This window comes from Python bivittatus, unplaced genomic scaffold (assembly GCF_059951505.1).
Source record: "Python bivittatus isolate LINGU-HERP-01145 unplaced genomic scaffold, Pbiv_v1 ctg000980_np1212, whole genome shotgun sequence".
Classification (NCBI taxonomy): Eukaryota; Metazoa; Chordata; class Lepidosauria; order Squamata; family Pythonidae; genus Python; species Python bivittatus.
In genome coordinates this window covers 39,260,741-39,277,093 of record NW_028277125.1, presented here as the reverse complement: position 1 = coordinate 39,277,093, position 16,353 = coordinate 39,260,741, and the positions used below count along the sequence as shown (strand labels likewise).

At 38.6% G+C, this 16,353-nt stretch overlaps 1 protein-coding gene across 2 annotated transcripts in view; it reads right to left on the bottom strand.

The window, feature by feature from the left end:
- Positions 1–16,047, bottom strand: part of TRPM2 (transient receptor potential cation channel subfamily M member 2) — a 44,731-nt gene extending 28,684 nt beyond the window's left edge. Inside the window, exons 1-12 of one of the 2 annotated variants that reach the window (XM_025171320.2) lie at positions 15,763–16,047; positions 15,371–15,456; positions 12,767–12,935; positions 11,814–11,994; positions 11,390–11,553; positions 8,793–8,973; positions 7,574–7,635; positions 5,697–5,897; positions 4,189–4,291; positions 3,117–3,238; positions 1,644–1,988; positions 39–176 (exon numbers count right to left, since the gene is read on the bottom strand). In XM_025171320.2, coding sequence (XP_025027088.1) covers positions 39–176; positions 1,644–1,988; positions 3,117–3,238; positions 4,189–4,291; positions 5,697–5,897; positions 7,574–7,635; positions 8,793–8,973; positions 11,390–11,553; positions 11,814–11,994; positions 12,767–12,935; positions 15,371–15,456; positions 15,763–15,948 — 1,938 coding nt within the window. In that variant the 5' untranslated portion in view covers positions 15,949–16,047. Of the gene's footprint in view, positions 1–38; positions 177–1,643; positions 1,989–3,116; positions 3,239–4,188; positions 4,292–5,696; positions 5,898–7,573; positions 7,636–8,792; positions 8,974–11,389; positions 11,554–11,813; positions 11,995–12,766; positions 12,936–15,370; positions 15,457–15,762 lie in introns of those variants that run through there. The other variant, XM_088132133.1, reaches the window with a different exon arrangement.
- Positions 16,048–16,353: the final 306 nt, after the last annotated feature.

Genomic DNA, 16,353 nt, shown 5'->3' with positions numbered 1-16,353 from the left:
GCCATGTGTAGAGATGGTTTGAAAACAGAAGACTTTACTTGGGTCCAGATGATATCAGCCAACTCCTTGCGGTTTTGAACAATTGCCCATATGAGTAAATCCCTCAAGGGATCCATGCTGAATGGTGCCTGGGCAGCAGAACGCTTATAGAAGGCTCGAAGATGTGCTCCTTGCACCTATAGGAAAGAAAATACCATCTTTAAGGAAATAACATCTTCTTGCACCTACAGGAAGAAAATACTATCATCAGAAAGACAATCAATGTCAGACAACAGAGCAAAAGACCTAAATGAAAAAAGCGTTGGTGATAATATAAGGACAGGACTTTGAGGCAGTAGCCCAGGACCCTCTTGGCAAAAAGATGAGTCTCAAAACAGCATGGCTGGCTTAGCACAATAGGAAGAAAGTGAAAGAAGACATGTCCTCATCTCAAAAGCCCTTTCCCCCACCCCTCCTGCAAAAAAAAACATTAACTACACTCTAAAATTCCCTAATCACAGCACTGAACGGCATTATTTCCTATGATACTTACCACCCTTCCTGGTGCCTTCCATATCTGTTGGATTTCAATTTCCATAGCCCCTAAACAGAATAACCATGATATCCCAAACACCCTACTAGGGAAGGCTGGTGTACACATTTGCATCTTTTGTCCTTCAGTATTTCTCAGTAGATGTTTGACCTACACAAAACCTTCAAGCTCTGTTTCCCAGTAATGAGAGCAGCATGGTTACAAACAGAAGCAATAACAATGCCTCTTTTAAACAAGTTTTGGTTCTAGAAAGAGGAGGAATAAATTATTTGTCTCCAAGAATAGTCGTCAAACTGAACTCTCACATTAAAAAAAAAAAAATCACTATCTGCTTGTGCTACAAAAGGCAAGGAAAAATCTGAATCTGGATTTTCTCCCTCACCTTGCCTAAGTCTTCCAAGGCTATTTCTTGGAGATCAGGAAATTATAATACAGGTCTCTTAGCATAACACTTTTTTCTGCTTTCAGCCATGGAATAAATTGGAAAAAATTCATAGGAAAACAGATGGGATGAAGAAAATGGAAATGGGGATCTAAATACCAGTAGGTTGAAAAAAGCAAGGGAGACCTGCAACAAAATGCAGCAGAACGGAATGATTCTGTTCAGCAATCAAACCACTCAATTCCATTCTCCTTTCCTTCACTTTGTATTTCATTTTCTCTCTCATGAGTTTCCATTCTGTGGCAATTTAGTACACATACAGACACTTCTCACTTTTGGTTAGGGATTTCCAATTATTTTTGCACTTCTGACAGTACCTTCAAGTCCTCTGATTCCTACCACTTCTGCACAGATGGTGCCTTTTTGACTATATAAGCAATGGCAGACACAATCTAAATATCAGAAATAGTGGGAATGATAGTTGGAAAATCTTAGATGCCAGTACAAGATTTTCAATATTGTTTACCTTGTTTTCTATTGCTAATGTAAACTGAGGCCAGGAAGCAGGGTATTGTAATCAACCAAACCAGTTTATCAAGGATCAGTGTTGAGTTGTAATTTGCTTCAGAGACCATTGTTGGAGAACAGCAAACTACCCTACAACTCTGTACTGAAATCCAGGGGGTCATGGAAGTTTTAAGGGGTTACTGGCATAAAAAGGTATGATACCTTATTGTAGGGCACAGGAACAGGGAGATGATGTTTCTCAGTGTTCTTCAGCTTTGGATACAACTGTTGTGTGAAATCTCCCAGCAGCTCTCTCAGCACCTGAGATACATGATGCAGCTGGATCCTTGGCATTTTGGTGAAGGCGGCACACTCCTTCTCTTCCAGCAATACCTTCTGCAGCTTCCCGTGGAAGACACTGGAGGTTGCCATGTTTTCATAGAGGTAGATTAAAGTATCCCAAGTAACAAATTCCTTCAACTGTACACCTTGCTCCAAAAACAGCTTCACAAACACTGGCTTGTTTGCTATGAGGGCAGCTGCCATCATTGGATGTAGATCAAAAGGCTGTTAGCCAGGAAAATAACCAGAATGAGACAATATCAACACAAATAAAATTGTCCTGGTTGTCCTCCCCATGATAGGGAGAAAGGGAGAGGGAATAAAAAATGAAGCTTAGAGCTGGGGAGGATTCATGCATGAGTCAGATCAGCGCCTGGTAATGGCAGCTATAATTCATTCCATGTAGCAGAGGAAGCAGAAAGAAGAAAGATAAGAGGAAGGAACTGGCCGCCATATATTCAGGTATGCTCATTACCATTTAGTTTATGCTTCATCAACATGCATGCAAATCCAAGCTGTACTGATGCTGACAGAGCATAGGGTTTTTTTGTTTACAGCATGATGCGATGGGTACATGAGATGCCAATCTTAAAAGTTTTTCCTTTGGTGTACAAACATAAAGGTCATGACAACAAGCATGGACAATGTCTACAGCACAGCAACTGTTTCCTATTCCAAGAAATAACCAATGATAGACAATGATATAGTGTGCATTACACAAGTAATAAGATATGAAAATAAATGTTCAGTAAATAACACAGTAAATCAGTGATATAGGGGGACTGTGTTTATATATGATGCTAAACTAAAATTGATTATCCTGTGGTTTGTTTAAAAAACTATAATCAGTCTTGCCAATGAGCAAACTGATGATAAGTTGTTTCATCAATTTCTGGTTTGTTTCCTCCGTTTCTTTTGAAAGTGTCTAGCAGAGACAGAAACAAAGAATAAACGAGGATTGTGGATTCAGATGGAATAAACCATGATAAAGACAAATCAGGATTCACTGACCAGCAACAAGCCATGGTTTCAAATTAGGTTTTCTTTTTTTAAAAAAATCACAGTATGTTTCTTGTGATGGATTCTCCTATTACCAAATGAACTATATTATAGCTTAGTATTATATGTAAATTTGGCCAGCATGATGATGTAGCACACAGTTCATGTTCTAAAAGACAAAGAGGCATGGAGTGACTGGAATGCAAGGAAGCCCTCAACTGACACCTCCATGCCTTCCCAAGAAAGAAGCTTGCCGTCAAACCAAGCATGGCACAGTACTCAAATCTCAGCTTGTAATTACACAGGTAGCAGAGGACATGCTCACTATGAGCATGTCACCAAAGGTCTCCCCACCTTCCACTCATGATCATCAGTGAAAATCTCACTCCGGGCAATATCCACTCTGTTCCATGCTACTGCAAGCTTCAGCTGGTAGTCCCAGTTCTCATGGCCAAAGTGATCATGGCACCGGGAGGCTACATCAGAAGAAACAAAAAAAGGTTTGAAACTGGGCTGTGGCAGAGTCTTGTTTACTGGGTTATTTATATAAATCCAGAATCTAGGAGGAAACATTAGGAAAATAGAAATATTTGCCTTACAATGTAGAGGTGGTCCAGGATCAGGATTCTGCTCCCAGGCAATGGGTCTGGGAACTCAGCTTATATGTACAATACCTTATATCGCTACCCAGAGGTTTGTTTCAGATAGAGTAAGACTTTTTGCCTTAAATGTGTATCTAATGGCTGTGGTTAAGAAGGCATGTGATCATGCTAATGCATTTTCATTATGCAGCTTGTATAAACGAATAAATGAGTGTTTCACTATTTTGTTCTGAAAAAGTTGCTAATCAAATCTCTATTAGCCATGAGAGTAATGAGTAAGGTTAGGTAACTTGGGATCCTCAAGAACAGTATTTTTCAACCTTGGCAACTTGAAGATGTGTGGACTTTAACTCCCAGAATTCCCCAGTCAGCATTCTGACTGGGGAATTCTGGGAGCTGAAGTCCACACATCTTCAAGCTGTCAAGGTTGAGAAACACTCCTCTAGAAACTAAACTCCCAGTCAACACAGTCAATAATCAGGATTTATGAAATTAACAAGCAACATATTTGGAGAAGGCCAGACTGCCCATTACAGTTAACAATCTAACAAATCAAATAAAGCATTAAGGCATTTCTGACTAATCACCTTTTAATTATCTAGGTTTCATTCAGCATCAGCATCTGCCAGGGCATGATACTGGGCAAGTTTTACCACCATTTATGGTAGTAGGCAGAATTTTGGCTCACTCACACAAAAAGCTATAAGGTTCTGTTCTGTCCTGCTTTCATAGAATTGGAAAGGAGCACTTGGGCCATCAAGTCCAACTCCCTGCCCAAGATGAGCCCAAGTTATGTATTTTTATACAATGACTGCTCTTCTCACCTTTGAGCATTGCTTGCAAAATGGCTACATCAATATCTTGCTGTCCATCCTTGCCTTCCCTGAAGATGGTCAGGAGCTGCTTGTTTCGTACAATATCCTGGATCTGCAAAGAAAAACAAAGATAATGTAGAATTCTAATAAACTGATCTGCCACAATGTTACTGATCTGAGAATTAATTTTCAACTCTTTTAGTTTTCATACACTCTCAAATCAGAATAATTAGCCCTTGTGTTTTTTTTAAAAAAACCTGAAGCTGATCCTCTGTTTTCCCTAACACATAATGAAAAGTCCAGCCTCTTCGGACTGGGGAAAATATTGATATTTTTATACACTGTTATTTCAAGTATTTAAGCACTTCACATACATAAAGGTGACAAAACTCACAATTGCTCTTTATTGGAGGCCAGTATATCCTGAGCCCCCAAGGCTGACAGAACAGCAGTTTGCCTAAAGCTGCCAGTAAGTTTGTAGCTGAGATAAAAGTCCCACAAAGGACGACCAGCTCACAGTTTATGGCCACCATCAATATGTCACACTGGTTGCATTTATCCATTTGGTGGCAACTCAAGACATTTGCTGCCTGAATCAGAGCATAGATCAGGTTTCTGCCTCCCACTAAGTGAAGCCCACATTCCTGCAGGAGTAATCTCCTGGAATCTGCTCAGCCAGCAAAGAATGGATGGGGCTGAAACAAGGGACAGGCAGAGCCTGACTCATAAGGGGACAGAGCCATCCATTTTCTCTTTTTTACTCTCTTCCTTTTTCTAGCATCCTCTTTTCCACCTTTCTTCCTTCTACTACAACAGGCTGCAGTAGAAGGAGCAGACCGCTCTTATCTGAGACCTACATCAATTGCCTGCATCTGAAATCCAGTTGAGTACTACATAGAGATGTAGGGTAGGAGTACATAAAACCTTGGATAGAGCTCCCAGCGTGATACTAAACTTTAGTTTTAATGTGACAGATGATGATGATTTACATGATGTAATAATTATATTAACTGTATTAAATTAAAACTATATTCTGAGTCCATTTATTCCTTTAACCTGGTACCACCCAATCTTTAGAGTACAAACCTTGGCATGCCATCAAAAAACAAAGTGCAGCACACCCTATGTCATAATCACCCACCATTGCATTAGAGTAATCCCATTAAAAGGCTCACAGAACAATTTAGGCTTCAGTTCCTGCCTTCTTCTATCCTATTTCCATGGTGCCACCAGCCCCTGAAAATATTGTTTTATCAAGTCTGCTCATTAGGATCAGTGCAATTTCACTTCTGACCAGGCACAGGCTTCTAACACAGTAAGGTTTTCCCCAGGAATTGTGGAAAGGTAGCAGCCATCCTGAAAGGGTCCGTAAAGGGAGATGTGATATGTGTATTCCCTATTTATATATACCACGTGAATATCAGTAAGAGGATCACAAGCTCCATATTCTACCTAATCTGTGATACAATTTCATCCACACTTGCCAGTAGTATCATGATTGGGATGATTAAACTTACTTTTTTGGTCCATTCCACAATCTTGCTCTCTGTGAACAATTCATAGTTGTCTTTGAAAAATATGCTCAGTTTTTTCCGAATTAGGCAAATGCTTATTTTGTGGCTGGGGAGATTAGACACTTGAGCAATGACATCAGCTACCCGACCAGAACCTTCCACAATCACACAGGGTGTGCCATTGTTGATTGCATTATAAATTGTCTACAGAAGAAAATAATAGGAAAATGTCAGCATTTGAGGCCATGTAATCTTATATTGCCAATAAATTAAGTGCCAGTGCCAATGTCAATATCGTTCTGGATGTCCTACAGTCTTTGCTTTTTTCATTATCTGCAGCTCATTAGAACTAGGGAAAAAGAAACTTCTCCCAGCCTGAATCCCAACCCATGTGGATTTCAGCGGAAGATGGCAATAGCTTTATAGAGCTGCAATCACCAGCAAGCCTGTACACTATGGATTTATCAGGAATAAGTTTGCAAGACAAAATTTGTCAATTGTTTTGTTTGGGTACCATTTTGATTATGGATAACCATCAAATGTGGAATGCTTTGTACTATTTATCAGTTTCAGCAAAGTATTTGGCAAAGTACCCCAGGACATTATTAATAGCAAGTTAGTTAAATGTGGACTAGAAGGCATTGTAATTAAGTAGATACATAGCTGGGTCAAAAAACACATTCCAAGAATTATAATTAATGGTTTTTCATCTAACTGGAAGGAGGTAATGAGTGCAGGGTTACAGTCTACTCTGAACATTTTTTAAATTATTTGGATAAAGTTTTGCAGATGAGTCAAATTGGGTGGAGTAGCTAGAAGACAGAAATAATATTCAAAACAATTGTACTAAGTTGGAGAAATGGGCTGAAAATAACAGAATGAAGTTTAACAAAAACAAGTGCAAAGTTTTCCCACTGACAAACCAAAAATCAAATGCACAGATATGGGTCAGATAATAATACTTGTGAAGGAGATCTGGCAATAGTTGTGTGGCTGCAAAAAAGACAAATTCAAGTTTAAACTACTTCAACCAAAGTCCAGTTTCCAAATCGCAGGAAATAATAGTTCTACTTTATTCCTTAGTTGGTCAGATCCCATCTCTAGTTCTGTATCCACCTGGGCACTACACTTTAAGCACAACTCTGAGGAACTGGAATAAGAAAGGGCAATGAGGATGACCAGAAAACTAGCAAGTAATTCCTATGAGAAGAGACTAAAGGAATGGGTCATATTTAGCTTTGAAGAGAAGCTAGAGATGAAATTTGACCACATTCTTCAAATCCATGAAAGAATATTACACAAAATACCCTTCTCTCTTGTTCAGGAGTTCAGGAGATAAAGTAATGGATTTAAATTACAGTGTAGGAAAGCACATTTAATTTAATGTTATGTTAGGATTTTTTTCTCTCTCTAACAAAGCAGTTGGATAGTGGAACCAATGATAAAGAGAGATGGTGGGCTCCCTTTTACTGGATATGTTCAAATGGAAGCAAGGCAAAGACAACTGCCAGGAATATATTAATTTGGATTTCTGTTCTGTTCAGGGGCTTGGACTTGAGGGTCTAAATGCCTCCAATCACCAGTAAATGCCAGTAATCACCAATAATAGCATGACTGGCTAATCATTGTCCCTTGTCTACAGTGACTCCTCTTTTGGACTTTTTGCTCACTGAGAACTCAAAGGAAGCTTAACTTGCTGTCATTTCTGTTCAGCGACCATGACCATCCAACCCTTATACTGTAACAAACTCCTAACTATCAACTGCCTTCTCTTGGAATCTCTCCCCTGAGACATATTTTCTTGGGAATTAACAAGAACTCTATACACCTCTGTTGCCTTCACAACCATCCAGTTACCCTGATGGCTGCAGAGTACTTACATCAAGAGTCCCAGGGCCACCCTCCAGCACTACACAAACAATTGGTATTTTAATGGCAACTCCTGTGGAAAAAAAAATGCTCAATCAATCTTCCATATATTTAGGTGTCCTTCCTTCCTGGCATTCTTTTCCACTGAATATTGTGATATACACAATCCTCAATATTGGGTCCAGATTGGCAGTTATGAAACTAATAAATGTCAAGATTAAAAAAAAAAAGATTAAAACAGTACCATGCTAGTTAAAATCTACAATGAAGAATAGCAACAGCATAAAAATAACCCAGTCTCAGGTTACCGAGAGTTTTATGTCTCTTGTTTGTCTCTAGTAGTCAGTCCCTTTATTTTTTAGAAAAAAATAGCAAAGCTATTAAATTGATGAACAATAAGAATGGTAGCACAACAATTTATCTTATAAAATTGTCAAACTATCCATTTATAATTATTGACTCTTGTCATTTTATCATTTAATTAAGTTTTCATACCTACTAATCTTCCCAATAATTTGGGATCAAAATCAGTGAGTCTTTTCCAGACTGTGAAACTGAATGCAAGAAATTACATATTACAAGAGACACAGATACCATAATCTCCATCTCCAATAGCAGTACTATCCTAATTATATCCTTTTACAACTTTCCCAACCTGATATCCTCCAGATGTGTTAAATTTTATCTGATAACCACTTATTAATCCTAGGATTCCAGGTTTTTTGGTACCTCAATTTCTGATTGAAATCAGCAAGGTTTAAAAATTCATCAGTATGAACTGATTCAGATGCCATGATCAGCACTAAAGGCCATGTTAAAGATGGTTTCATTTTCCAAGGCACATAGGAAAGGAACTTTTCCTCTGTTGCTCCCAATCTATGGAATGTACTTCTAGAGAGAGTTGCATTTACCCTCACTTTTTCTACTTTTCAACCAGAGCTGAACACCTTCGTCTTTAGGTTGGCCTTTTCAGTGTGAAGGATTTTATAGTGATTAAATTTTTTTTAGGATATTCTATATTTTAATTTTTATAGCTGTTTGTCATCTTGAGTACCTTAGAAGCCAAAAGATGATAAATAAATTGAAATACTAATCATCTTCCTCTTCCTGCTTGGCATAAATGAACCCAGTCTTGCCTTGCAAACTAAACAGACTAGAACAGTGCGGAAAATATTTTAGCGTTATTGGTAGTGATACATAACATTTTTACCAGCAACAAGATGCCATTACCTCCTTTCACCTTGGTTTGTTCTGAAATGTATTTCTCAAGGTTGGTCCTCAAAGGGATCTCTATGCCATATTTCCCATGTGTTCCATCATCCACCAGAATGAAGTGTGAATGATTGCAGTCCAGGCAAGAAAGGCTTCCTTGAGTCTCCTCATCCAAAATATATTCTGCTGGGAAGCTACCCTTAAAATAACCAGGTTGAAAAAAATCACACAAATTTATGTATTTATCAGATTTATATCCTATCTTTCAGGAGTAAAAAGCAGTGTACATACCATTTCCGCCTCCTATTTTTCCCCACAAATGCCCTGTCAGGTATGTTTACTGAGAGTGAGTGGCCGGCCTAAAGTTACCCAGAAAGCATCCATGACTGAGGGTGAACTAGCACCCGAGTTTTCCTGGCGCCAACCGAACACCTTAATCACCACAGCAACTTCCTCTCTTCTCTGGGGCTCTACAATTGCTTGAGCAAGAATTTCTATACACAATTTTCATTCAAATAATTCTGAAAAAGAAAACCTCATTCCTTTCAAAGGATTTTATTTATTTGCATAAGTTATATCTTGCACTTTATGTAAACTCTGGGTGGATCACATAGAATAAAATCTGAGAAAGTTTTTTTTTTTTTTTTAAAGTATATCCCTAACCCAAAATCGTAAATATAACCCCATATTTAGAAACATAATGAATGCACAGGAGTTAAAAGTTGAGCCCAAAATATAATTATTCAGTCTCCAAATGTTTCTTGAAGGACTTAATAGCTTTTCTAAATGTTCGCAATGAAGGGAATATTCAAATCTCTGGAGGATGATTGTTTCAAAAGGACAGGGGCAATATTGAGAAGACCTCCTTCTCAGCTCTTGTTCCTGTCACCTCCTGAGAATGGGATCTGCAGCATTCCTTCTTGGGATGAACAAACAGGACAGAGAGATTCCATCTGGAAGAGACACTTCCTAGGTAACTCAGATCCACACTATATAGGACTTTATGGGTGATCACCAGCTGTTTAAATTATATTTGAAATGTACTGGTAACCAATGTAACACCTGCAATATTGGGGTCATACTGCTGAAGTAGCTCTCACCCATCAGCATGTTGGCTGCTGCATTTCGTACAAACTACAGATTCCAGGTAGTATTCAAAGGCAGCTCTAAATAGAACACTTTGTAGTAACCCAGTCCTGAGGTAACAAGAGTTGATGTCACCACACTTTCCTACACCAAAAAGGGCCAAAACTGGCATATCAGCCAAAGCTAAGCAAAGGCACCCCTGGATACCTACTGCTCCAGAAGGAGATGAAAGTTCAGGAGAACTCAGAAGTCATGGACCTGCTCCCTCAAGGGAAATGTAACTCCATCTGAGTAATAGTTTTGCATGAATAACAACTCCATTTTGCTAGGATTCAACCTTTAAATCTAACCCTTTATTGCCTCTAGACTTTGGGTAAGGATATCCACACGAATCTGGAGAATCAGACAGAGACTACCAGATTGGAAGAGGTAACTAAGAGTCAACAATGATTTGACAGTAACCCCCCCCAACACCCCCCCCCCCAAAAAAGGATGATCTTCTCAGGTGGTTTCACATAGATGTTAAATAATGTTTAAGAAAGAGTGAGCCCTCTGGCATCCCATACTGAAGCAACCAAAGACTCAAACACCTTTTCCTCATCTGGATCTGCTCACTCAGAAAGGAGTGGAACCATAGTGTCCCCACAATGCAGATGGTCCAGGAGACCACGGTGAAAGGTATCAAACAGCACTGAGTAATCAAATAGGACAGGAGGGTCAACTTCTGATTTTTACGTCCTTATTGGAGGTCATCCATGAAACTGACCAACACACTTTCCATTCTGTGCCTGGGCTGAACCTTGACCAAAGGGAATCAAGCTAATCAGCTTTATCCAAGATCCTTTGTATCTGTTGTCCAACCATCTTTAACAGCTTTCCTAAGACACATATGGAAGTTGTCTAACACTGCTGGACCAAAAGATGCTCCCTTCAGGCAGGAGAACATCACTTGTCCTTGAAAAGTGAATACTATTCCTTCCGTCAAAGATACCTTAATCACCCCTCAGAAAGTTCACCTCATCTCTAGTCACATGAAGAAGTTAGGTGTAGCACAGATCCAGTCCTCAGATTATCAAACTCACACTAAGTGAAATGCTAAGAATCACAACACTATTTTTTTTTCAGTTTGTTTCATATCTACTACATTTTGCCTTCTGGAATGGGATATATTTAATCATAAGTAAAAATAAACATGCCATCCACCTCCATAAGGTTCTATTCCTATATGTGGTAGGACTTAGTGAGTAGACTAACACTGTGCTAACTGAGCTACATACAGATGGATAATTTTATCTGGGGGTACCAAACATATAGAAACCCAGACTCTAGCAATGTTTGCATCCCACCATTCTCTTTCTTCACATCCTTAATTGTCATAAAGAAGTACAAAGTTGTACAAGACACATTGATTTTTGCTATATTCATTCTCTCTTAGCTGCAAATATCCGTTTCTCCTAGATAAAGCCATACAGGATTGTACCATGAGTCATTTTTTCTAATAGCATGATCTGAAAATCCTTCTGACTCACCGTGGGGCAGATGAGGCTGTTACGATTGTGTACTGTCCCCCAAGCTGCAATGCCAATAGCGACAATCTCGCCTTTATAGGTGCTGCTCATGTTGAAATCCTGTAGTGCTTCCCCAACTTGCTTCATCACACCAGTGTGAGAACCACCTGTGATGATCCAGGCACCTGTAGAACAAAGATTATAAGTGCATAAGATCAGATCAAATGTGTTGATGAAGATTTTCAGTCATGGGCCCAGGTTGATGTGGTTTAGGGTGACATTTTTGGACCCTCTACTGTGGATTTTTTAAAAACAATTTTGTTTGCTTTTAATTATGGTAGATTGCTTTGGGACCCCATCTGGGCTGAAAGCTAAAATATTTTAGATAAAAAAATAAAACATCAACATACCCTATCTTATTAGTTTTGGCCAGTAACTGCTTTACCTGTTGTTTGTACCACTTTGACAAGTCCTTGCCGGAATATATTCTTCAGTCTCATCTTCATGCTGAAATTTTTAGCTCCTCCTGTCACCGATATTAAGAGGTTGGGTATATCAAGCCCCCAGTATTGTGTAATCAACTGGTAAAGTGTTTTTGGAGAAGTGCTAGAGGAGACTCGCACATACTACAAAAAGAAAATAAAACATAACAGGAATATCTGAGAGAATCATTCCAGATACTGATCACTGTCTAAAATCATGCCTAAAATCATCCAAGCCCCAAGCTGAGCTCTGTGGAATTTCTTTTTCAAAATAACTTGAGTCTTGTGAATCAATGAGATATTCTAAACAGATACTGTACAAGAACACTGATGTAATAGGAAACAATAGAGAAAACTAAAAGAGAATCTTCTGAAAACTTCCTGGAGAAGTCCATTCCATGCTTGACTGGTCTCCTCTTCAGAAGCAACTCTTTACTTTCTATTTTCCCATTTCTGTGAGTAAGCCTAAATGAGGATAAGATATTACATTCAAATGGGGTCACAGGGTGGCTTATAGAACACGCGTTTCAAAGATACAATCAAGGAGATTCTAGTAGGGATGTGCAGTGCTTTGGATTAAAGGGGAAAACAGTGCCTTGGAGCATGCATTGGTATGCACATAGTACCTTTCAGCAACTCCTTAAAACAAAAGTGTTCTTTCCCAGGATTGCACCACAACTGCCTGAGTCAGGAAAAAAAAATGCATCTGCTTTAAGGCATGGCCAAAAGGTACTATTTGAGTGCAGTGAATCTGAAGCACTGCATACTAGCTAAATTCTAGCTAGTAAATCCACAAATGGTACAATATATCTGTGGTTGGGTCTTATAACTGCAGAAATGTTTAGAAGTATATACAGTTCAAGCAAGTCAACCACATCTTCCACCAAGATACTCTTTCAACCACGTGTTAACTCACCTTTCCAACTTTTTGTCCCAAGCCTGCGAAAGTGATGTCCCCAAAGGCATCTGTTGGCACTTCCTGGACATGTCTTCTGGGGTCCCATTCCTTCCCTTGGAACATGACAGGTTTTATGGCTTCCTCTAAGTGCTGTTCCCTGAGATAGCCACATTCACATGCCACTTTCCTGTACAAAAGCACAAACAACTAAAAAAAAAATTGAATGATCATGACACAAGTTATATGAAAGAGACATGGAGCATTAGAATAAAGAAGATTCCATCCTCTAAAATAAATATCAGCTGAATTTATTGCTGTATATAACACTTAGGTTGAATACAGTAGCACAAGCACTCCATGCCTACATGACAAATATAAAGCTTGAGAAATATAAGCACATATTTTCACATGGGCAAGTAGTTGCAATATTTGCCAGCACAATTAGCACAATATTAATTGTTCAAATCTTACATGAACTGTTATTTTGAAATGCTTAATGTGCTTACAACAATTTTAATTAGAAATCAAGAATAAATTGAAAGAATAAAGATGGCAAGTGGCAAACTGGTTGGGAATTCTGTAAACTGGGATCCAAACTATCTGGAGAAATCAGATTATGGAAGATTAACTACTGGAATTTCCTAAATTCCCAATCATTACAGAAGTAAACATTAGCACTACTCAATATGTTTATACTTGCTTTGCTTACTTACATTTCAAGTGTTATTTGAACATTTTATGCATATCAATTTTATTTATAAAATTTTGAGCCTCCTTTCCACTTTTAAAAATAATCCCAAGGCAGTGTTTTACAGATGATTTTTCTAAAACATTTCAGAGTTGCTTAGTCCTTTAATCATTTACATTTGACTGAAAATAGTCTATCATAATCCTTCATTTTTTATCTGAAATTAAGTACATTAACAATATTCCTTTCTAAAAAAAAGCAATAAGCTTTGCTGTCAACACCAAAAATATCAAAATCTGCCTCCAGTTATGCACTTCTTTGTAATTCTCCAGTTGCTGAAGTATTACTGGGATTGACTGTAGAATCACAACTTTTAAAATACTCTCAGTAATGAATTGTAACTTTGTCCCAAAATGGCAATATCATCTACATAATATTTTGTCTCTGTCAATGTAGCCTTTCCCAGAAGGACAAGAATGTTTTTGATAACACTGCTTATGAGAGATGTCAGATGCCTTCAACATACAGGTTAAAGATAGCTTCCTTCACATCCACCCTATGAAATGAATCAGCAGACAAGTTGGTTACAGGTTCTTGTAACCAAAACATAATGTCTGTAAGATACTGTTATGTTTGTCTAATTCTGAGTTGCAGACAAGTTTAACTTAAGGCATCATTATTTATTTAATAATTTCAAGATCACCTTTTGGCTACAGCAAGGATTTCCAGGTTGGTTCATTATAATTTTAAAATAATACAGATTAAAAACAAATTTAATGTAAATCAAAGATGAAAGAGTAGGCAATGAAATGTCAGTTTCTTGCTCCAAGACCACTAAAAGCCACACAAAATAGTTTGGCACCTAACATAGAACTGGAAAATTTGGCACAACCACTCCTGAACACCTGCTCTGGCTTGGCTCAAAGATATCCCCATGGCATACGGATAGAGGCTGAAGCAGCAAAGTGGTTGGCTAGAGTGCAGGTGGTGAAAGACTTGAATCAAGATCAATAAGATAAAAATGTTAGGCCCATTTGAAGGGTTATGCCCGTGGTTCCCAAACTGTGCATTGTGGTATCCCATGGCACTGCAGTGAATTCACAGGGGTGCCGTAGGATTTTTGAGGGAAATGCAATTATGCTCAACATCTGCTGAACACCGTGTAAACTAGGGGTGACATGATTTTGTACTCCAAACACACACACACACATACTGTATATGTATGTATGTATGTATGTATGTATGTGTGTTTGTATATACATACACACACATACATACATACATATATATATTCCACTTACTGTATCTTCAAACTCAGAACCTGTTGAGTTGCTCTAGACTATGAAGGGGTGACTGGTATTTCTACCTCTCCTCCTAGAATTCCATGACATAATAGTATTCCAGGATCAGGCCAAGGCCCATCTTAGTTTATCATTTCATTTCTCACATGGACCAACCAGATGCTTTAGGGGTGCTCACAAGATGAAGAGACCCTTCTCTCACTGCTGTTCCACACTGCTGCCAACTGGAGACAACACTCCATGAATTTATCCAATCCCTTTAAAGCACCTATTTAGTGGTCATGAACATATCATGTAGTAATTAATTCCACAGGTTACATATACATGGGTGAAGATGTGGTTTCTTTCATCTGTTTCAAATGTCCTCTCAGTCAAAACCAGTGGATGGACCTGATCCTTGTATTATAAAAAAAAGGGGGAAATCCCTGCCCACTTTCTCTATATCATGCATGATTTTATATACGGTACAATACCTCAACTATGTTTCCCCCTCAGTCACCATTTTTCTAAGCTAAAGAGTCCCAACATTCAACCTTTACTCATAGGGAAGGAGTCTGAACACCCCCTGATAATTTTGGTTGTCCTCTTTTGCAGTTTTTCTAATGATAAGTTTAATCAGAGTAGGTCTCTTACCCAGAATCTGACAACTGTGAACTTTCAATAAAATAAACACATTCTTTTTTCTGAATGTTTTCAGGGATCCATGAGCGGAGATTTTCCTGTAGAGAGAACAGGGAGCAGAAGGGCAGTTCTTACTTGGAGAAGCAACATAAAATTGCCTCCTTCCCAGAGCAAATTCATATACTTTGCATAAAACACAACATTATGGTTTTTTTTGTGCTGCTTTTTGAGGAAAAACAATTCCAACATTACATGTAATTGATTATCATTTTAGAAATGATATTGCATCCAAGGAAAGCAATAAGCATGCAAAACTTTTCAGGCCTAGGCTTGTGATTTCCATCCCATAATAGGTCAGCCCTACAATGAACCACCATCTAGCTCTTCCTTTTTCTTGAACTTGCCTTTTCATTTGTGCTGGGGGTGAAGTGAGCCTTGCGCTTGCTCTTAGTGAAAGTACTGTTGCTTCTTCTGAAGTTGGAGACCATGGTAATATCATAGTAGCTCTCAAGGTCAACAGGATAGCCATCTCCTTCATCATGGTAGATCTTGTTTAGCTCTGTGGGTATCCGGAGACCAGGTCCAGCCATGGCTACATTTCTTAGATCAATTGCCAAAGTTGTTCAAGTACATTTGGAAGACAAATTCTTCAAACTATCATCTCAAAGATCATGGATTACAACTGGTGTATTCAGCCTACATTTCATAAACACCAAAAGACATTTAAAAAAAAATCCCCTGGCTGAAGCACCTCACAAAGACCTCATCTTTCAACTTGAGAATCTGGAGGATATTTGCTATATTTCTTTGTGTACACAGAATAATGTTGTTGTTGTGTTCCATTAAGTCAACCCTGACTCCTGGTGATTATGGATAAATCTCTGCAGTTTTCTTGGCAACATTTTCAGAAGTAACTTGTCAGCTACTCTTCCTAGGGCTGAGAAAGAGCCTGCTTGGCTTCTGGGCCCAAGGGTGGACTAGCAATTACAGTCTCC